Below are 6,827 nucleotides of genomic sequence, written 5' to 3' on the forward strand. Positions count from 1 at the left end.
AAAAATGATGTATTTGGAACTAAAATGCGTCTAGATGCACCCATTTCCCCGACAAGTATTTCCGGACGAAGGGAGAGAGTAGTTATTATCAGTAACTAGGAACACCTCCAAAGAGTTCGAATATTTTATGTGCAGACAACAAATTGGCTAACGCTGATGCTCCTAATCACCATCCTAATCAGTAATCAGCATCCTTATTTTAAGAAATGGAACCTTTTCTTTTGGGGGCTGAGCTCTTCACAGGCACAAGCATAACACACAGATGTGGTTGTTCCTTTATCTGATTTGTGTATGCATCAGACAACCACCAAACCTGCCCAGAGAATATCCAAAACAGTAGTATTACTGGTAGAGAAGGTACTGATGCTCAGGTGCATGCATCCAGCACCCCCTTCGTGTCCTATATAAACCGCCCCAGCCTGCTCACTGTCCAGCACAAGGCAGCACTCCCCAAACCACCTCCTTGGCCTCTAGCTACTGCCCAACGCGCCATTAGCAGCAGCAGCGGTGGTAGCAATCGGTCGAACACCCATGGCTCAGATGCTCTCCGCCATGACCATGATGGACACCGTCCCCACCGCCCCCGCCATTATGCCCGCCCAGCCCATCTGCCTGGACGCGCCGGTGTCGGGCTCGGGCATCGCCGTGCTGTCGAGGCAGGCCGTGCGCCCGGACGGCCCGCCGTCGGCGATCGGGGACCTCACGCTCTCCGTCTCCGACCTGCCCATGCTCTCCTGCCACTACATCCAGAAGGGCCTCTTCTTCCCCGCCCCCGACGTCCCCATGGCCTCCCTCGTCTCGCTCCTCGTCTCGTCGCTCTCCCGCGCGCTCGCCGTCTTCCCGGCCCTCGCCGGCCGCTTCGTCACCCTCCCCGACGACCGCATCGTCATCCGCTGCAACGACGCCGGCGTCGAGTTCCATCACGCCGTGGCGCCAGCCCTGTCGCTCAACGACTTCCTCGTGCCCAACGCCGACGTCCCCGCCAGGCTCACCAAGGACCTGTTCCCCATGGACCGCACCGTGAGCTACGAGGGCCACCGCCGCCCTCTCACGTCCTTCCAGCTCACCGTGCTCGGCGATGGCGCCGTCTTCATCGGCGTCGTCGCCAACCACGCCGTCGTGGACGGCACCTCCTTCTGGCACTTTTACAACACCTGGGCCGCCCTCTGCCGCGGCGCGTCGCCCAGGCTGCCGGACTTCCGCCGCAACTTCTTTGGCGAGTCAACGGCCGTCCTCCGCTTTGCCGGCGGCGTGGGCCCCGCCGTGACCTTTGACGCGGACGCGCCTCTTCGCGAGAGAATCTTCCACTTCAGCAGGGACGCAATTCGCGAGCTGAAGGCGATGGCCAACCGTCGGTCCAGCGCCGGTCAAGACGCCGAGGTTTACGGCAAGATGGCGCATGACCCCAACAAGAACCAGGAGGCGCGCGGCGAGATCTCGTCGTTCCAGTCGCTGTGCGCGCAGATATGGATCTCGACGACGCGCGCGCGGAAGCAGCTCGACGCCGACGCCACGACGACGCTGCGCCTGGCGGTGAACTGCCGTCACCGGCTGCGCCCGGCGATCTCCCCGGCCTACTTCGGCAACGCCATCCAGAGCGCGCCGACGACCGCGACGGTGGCGGAGCTGGCGTCCAACGACCTGCGGTGGGCGGCATCGAAGCTGCACGCGAGCCTGGCGGCGTACGGCGACGAGGCGATACGCGGCGCGGCCGCGGCGTGGCAGGCGGCGCCCCGGTGCTTCCCGCTGGGCAACCCGGACGGCGCGGTGGTGACGATGGGCAGCTCCAACCGGTTCCCGATGTACGAGGGCAACGACTTCGGGTGGGGCCGCCCCCTGGCGGTGCGCAGCGGGCGCGCCAACAAGTTCGACGGCAAGATGTCGGCGTTCCCGGGCCGCTCCGGGGACGGCAGCGTGGACATCGAGGTGTGCCTCGCCCCCGACACGATGGCGGCGCTGCTCCGCGACGACGAGTTCATGCAGTACGTGTCGTGCCCGGCGCACCTGTTGTGATCATCGATGTACCCCCCTACCGGTCAGTGCGGGCTCGGGACCGTCCGTGCGTGCGCGCGCGCGTGCGCGAGTAGGGCCGCCATGACATGTCGTCAAGCTGCCTGCTTGGTGTGCGGGAAGAAGCCATTTCGGGACGAGGTGGTGCGCGCGGGCGGTGGGCCTGGTACTCGTAGTGCTTGGAATGACTAGTTTAGGCGGCGACGCTTGCTGAAGGAGATGGATGGATTGTGAAACTGGTAACTTGGAAATAAGGTTGTGAAAGTGTTTGATTGCACAGTGTCCATGAGTTCTCCTTGTCGATCGATGTACCGATGGCATATGTGCGGCTTTCTTTCTTGGAAGACACACACACAGTACAGACATACTACTGCGCACCAGCGCGCCTCCTAATCGCACACTAGCTAGACTGATTAAGACATGAAGTAGATCCTTGAGACTCACTGAATTCCCAGTATGCGGCGGCTTAACAAATAATTCCTCCTCACTCCGTGCGCAGTCCAGTAATGTACTTCAGTCGTCTCAAAACATAAACCATACGTAGATACATCTGTTTGAACGTCAAGTCATTTCGGACGAAGGAAGTACTCCCTCCGTCCGGAAATACTTGTCGAAGAAATGGGTAAAAATGGATGTATCTAGAACTAAAATGCGTCTAGATACATTCATTTCTCCGACAAGTATTTTCGGACGGAGGGAGTATAAGATAAGACTAATGGCCGAGTACTTTGACAAGGGTGCGGCTAGATCTTAGTCGATTGAGACTTAACGAAGCCTCAGTCAAGTGACAGAACATATAAAAAGAAAAGATCAAAAGGTTAAAAGAAAAAATTACACAAATCTTCACGTAAGATCTCATGAATATAGCATTGACTGAGACTTCGTTAAATCTCTATCAACTGAGATTTAGCAATCCTGCTTTGATAATAGTTAATACTCATTCTGATCCGGTTTATAGGATCGGTGTGGCCTCTGTGTCCTCAGTTTGACTAACCTACATGTGTTATATACCATCAAAAGTGTATCATTGGATTCATATTAGAATACAATTTTCAGACACATAGTTTCGGTAGCATATAACATATATTTTGTTAGTCAAAACTGACAACCTAGGACACCCGCACGCTCTATGCGCCCGTTCGGAGGGAGTGCATGGTTTACATGATAATATAACGATATCGTTATGTTTTATTCAATGGCACATACTAACGATTGCGGTTTTCTATCACATGGACAACATAATTATTGGCTAAACATTTGTATTAAGAAATCAACATACATTGTACATTTTGAAATGGATGGAGTTGTAAAATGTAGTCAATGTGCTTAGCTTTATACACACAATTCCTTCTGTAAAATTATGAACTAACCTCACTTTCAAAAACACTGCTCTAGCAATCAAGTCATACAATCATAGAGTCTTTTCATCATACATAAAGCATAATAGTTGTTACTTATAGCATTGACCATTGTGGTATATTCCATTTCAAGGACTCCAAAAAGCATATGATTGTAATGGCATATGTATTTTTTCAATACTTGGAAGAATAATTTCAAAAAAAAAACTTGAAAGAATTTTGGCAATATACCTGAGTGAACGAAACTTATATATGAAGTATAGATCATATGCGCTTTGGTTCGCTCATGTTGTTGTGCATTGTAATAGAGGCCCGATGTATGAGTGAGGGCTTTTGGTGGCCGGGCTACAAGCAGGCCGAAATCTAGTGCGTCTATATGGGCTTTGGGATTCGAAAGCAGTCACTTCGTTTGCAGCAGCTTGGCAGGCCTAGTGGGGGAAATACGGTCCGTGGTACTCCTATATGCAATATGCACATAGGCGTATTGTGTTCGGCCCAGCCACGCAGCTGTTCCCGGGCCTTGGAAGCACTACGTGGCCTGCACCGGCAATTTGGGACATGTTAGGTGGTTCGAAACAGCACAGATAGAATGGGCCCCGTTACCTTTGCGGAGCACATAGAGCCACGGGGGGACTGGCTCGCCATCCCCTTCTCTTCCACAGACGCTCACCGCGGCGGCCGCTCTGTTCTTCCACATACGCGCACCAGGGCGGCGACTCTGGACCGGCGAGATGTCCACCGACGGCCTCGAGCTCGACGGGTATATGTGTATTTTACCCCGCTCTTTTCCTTCTTCCATCTCTTGCTTGTAGGATCAGCGGGATGGATTTGAAAACTTCGTACTAAAATGGCTAGATTTGATCCTCACAGCGCCGGCCGGTTGGAATGGTTCTCTCCACCCAGTGGAGTCACAGGATTCCATGAGTGCGACCGAGGTCGAGATCGACAAGGGCGGTAAAGCACAGCAAGATGGAGATGCAGCCAGATACGAGGTGTGCTCTGAAGCTACGAGTGGCTGGACACGAAGGTTAGTGAGAAATCCTTTGTGATTTTTGTGATTTTACATCTGTTCAGCAGGGTTTGCATCGTAACTGTATCAGTTAGTTGATTTTGGCTTGCTAGCGCAGCAGTTCATCCCAAGGGAAGTTTTGTGGCTGGACACGAGTATTTCGTCTAGCATGCAGTTTAGTTTCTGTCCATTTTCGGTGGTACAGATTCGTTGGATTATTTGGATTTCGGGGATACAAATGACAGTGTGATTATTCGGATTTTTGCTCTATGCCACAGATAGCATGTGTGCTATTAGGGTTGTTGTCCACTAGAATAAATAGTTCATTTTGGTGCAGGTGTAGCCTGTTTGATTGGTTTTGCTAGTGTTAGTTGGTGTAGTTAGGCACAAACTGGATAGGCGCGAAGTTAAAAGGAGTATAAAACATTTGTCGTACCATGGAGGGGCCAGATGCATGAGCCGTTGAACACTGGAGTTGGGGAAATTGTTGATTATTCGATTCAGTTTCTGGCTGCAGTGAAAAAGGGATGGATTGGTATTGGATTCAGTATCTAGTTTGCGATGTTTTCAGATTCAGTTTCTGGCTCAGTATTGCATTGGAAGTGGCATAATACTTGTTAGTAGAAGTTTTCTCTTGGTGGATGTATTTCGACAACAAACTTAGCAAAAATGTAGGTTGGTCCATTCTTTTTGCTCACATTGCCTGGTTTAGGGGATTTTCAGGCATCCACTGGTTGTGTTTTGTTTGTTGGTTGTTGGAACGATGGTATGTTCGTTTAGTTTCATATGACAGTGAATGGACTTCTTGGTTTGGCATTAACCATAAGCATTTTCTATGTTCTCTGAAGCTATGAGTGGTTGGACACGAAGGTTAATTGTAAAACCGTGTGGAACATCACATCTTCTATGTTCTTTACACTTATGGTTGGTAGTTCAAGTTGTGGTTGTTTGCATATATAGTGATCTGAAAGCTAATTGGGTGACAGTTCGATTTTCAATAGTTATGGGTGGTGGTTCGATTTCACCACATATGGTGTTAGTTTCCAGATTTTTTTTAGGTGCAAAGTGGGGTGGGGGGCTTTTTTGATTTGTAGGTGGATCGCCTGAGAGCACAACTGATTTTTTTGGCAAAAATGAATTTGATTTGGTATTAGCGTTCGCATTTACATAATTGTATAAGAATCTGAACAAATCAGAGTCACTATCACCATTTTGTTGTGTGTCTTAGTTTTGTTACTTACCGGACGGTTCGCTCGAGGAATGTTGAGGCAAACTGATTGTGCATAGGTTGTTGTTTTCAGTAAATTGGCATGTTTTTTAGATTACCCTATTATCTACCAGAACGATATTCAAAATGGTTGTTCCATGCAAAGATTACTTGGCATGGCATGCCCTTTATTCAATTCCCAGACCGCATTGACAAATTTTTGTTTCTAATATGTTCTGCCGAGAAACGGTTTCCAGGGATAGAATCGGGAAAGCGCCAGATGAGAGGGAGATGAACCCTGACAGGAAAACAACGCTTGTATTGTCTGTTTGCACTTATGCCGAAGTGCATAAACTGTGGGGTGGTTGGACATTGCAGCAATGCATGCGGTACTAAAAAGAGCTGACCGTTTGAGCCTAACTTCCTCTAGATTGAAACTGGCTGTGATGTTTGATGCCATCAAGTCTCCATGTGGTTGTGTGGTGGTAATTTCTCTATTTGGGATGTCTGAATTTTAATTTGTGCTACCAACAGTAATTCTCCTGATGTCTGTTAACTTCATCTGAACAGTTTTGCTGTGTGATTGCAGTTCTGTTGCTTGGTCAACTAAAATTTTAGTTTTACTACTGATGGGGTGGCCTGTTCTTAGTTTTGTCAAAAACTGTGTTGTTTTTGCTGTCGAAGGCAGTAGAGCGTCTGTAATTCCAGTGCTTGGCTTGTTAGGCAGGAAGCTGAAAATTAAAATTATAAGATGATGTTGCTGGTGCCTACATGGGCCTCGATTTTACTTGTCTATTGGGCTTCGAGTTTGTCATTGGCAAAGCCACCAAGCTGCAGACATGAGAGGACGCAATGAGAAAGACCGGCTGCTGCATATCTCGTTCGGTAATTTTACGTGTGCTAACCTCCAATCATGCACTTTGACTCTTGTCCACTTCTTGAGCTACGCCAGTGGCAACCAACTCCATTTTCAAAACCAGGGGAGTGCGATCACGGCTTCACGGGCGATGAGATGACAACGAAATTTCATAGACTGCCTAGGGAGCTCCATTGCACTATGCACGGGATGGCAGGGTTGGAGCACGCCTAGCCTACTCTGTCTAGGACAGATGTGCGCGCCGACGGGTACATGCATTAAATGACTATAGCAGTGCCGAGCTCCATGCCCAACTACACCCCATGCCGTGATTTTGCTTGACTGGGTCACTGTTATATGTTCTTCGCCAACGTCACTCTGAGCAAC

The 6,827-nt window shown here is 49.8% G+C and overlaps 1 protein-coding gene and 1 long non-coding RNA gene across 2 annotated transcripts; both read left to right on the plus strand.

The window, feature by feature from the left end:
• The first annotated feature begins 417 nt into the window (after positions 1 to 417).
• LOC109767788 (protein ENHANCED PSEUDOMONAS SUSCEPTIBILITY 1) lies at positions 418 to 2,287 on the plus strand. The gene has a single exon (XM_020326509.4). The coding sequence runs from the start codon at positions 532 to 534 to the stop codon at positions 2,011 to 2,013; it is 1,482 nt and encodes a 493-aa protein (XP_020182098.1). The 5' UTR covers positions 418 to 531; the 3' UTR covers positions 2,014 to 2,287.
• Positions 2,288 to 3,980: 1,693 nt separating this feature from the next.
• On the plus strand, positions 3,981 to 6,210 carry LOC109767787 (uncharacterized). The gene is made up of 2 exons (XR_005773437.3): positions 3,981 to 4,128; positions 4,239 to 6,210. It is a non-coding gene; the product is annotated as an uncharacterized lncRNA (long non-coding RNA).
• Positions 6,211 to 6,827: the final 617 nt, after the last annotated feature.

This window comes from Aegilops tauschii, chromosome 3 (assembly GCF_002575655.3).
Source record: "Aegilops tauschii subsp. strangulata cultivar AL8/78 chromosome 3, Aet v6.0, whole genome shotgun sequence".
NCBI classification, from domain to species: Eukaryota; Viridiplantae; Streptophyta; class Magnoliopsida; order Poales; family Poaceae; genus Aegilops; species Aegilops tauschii.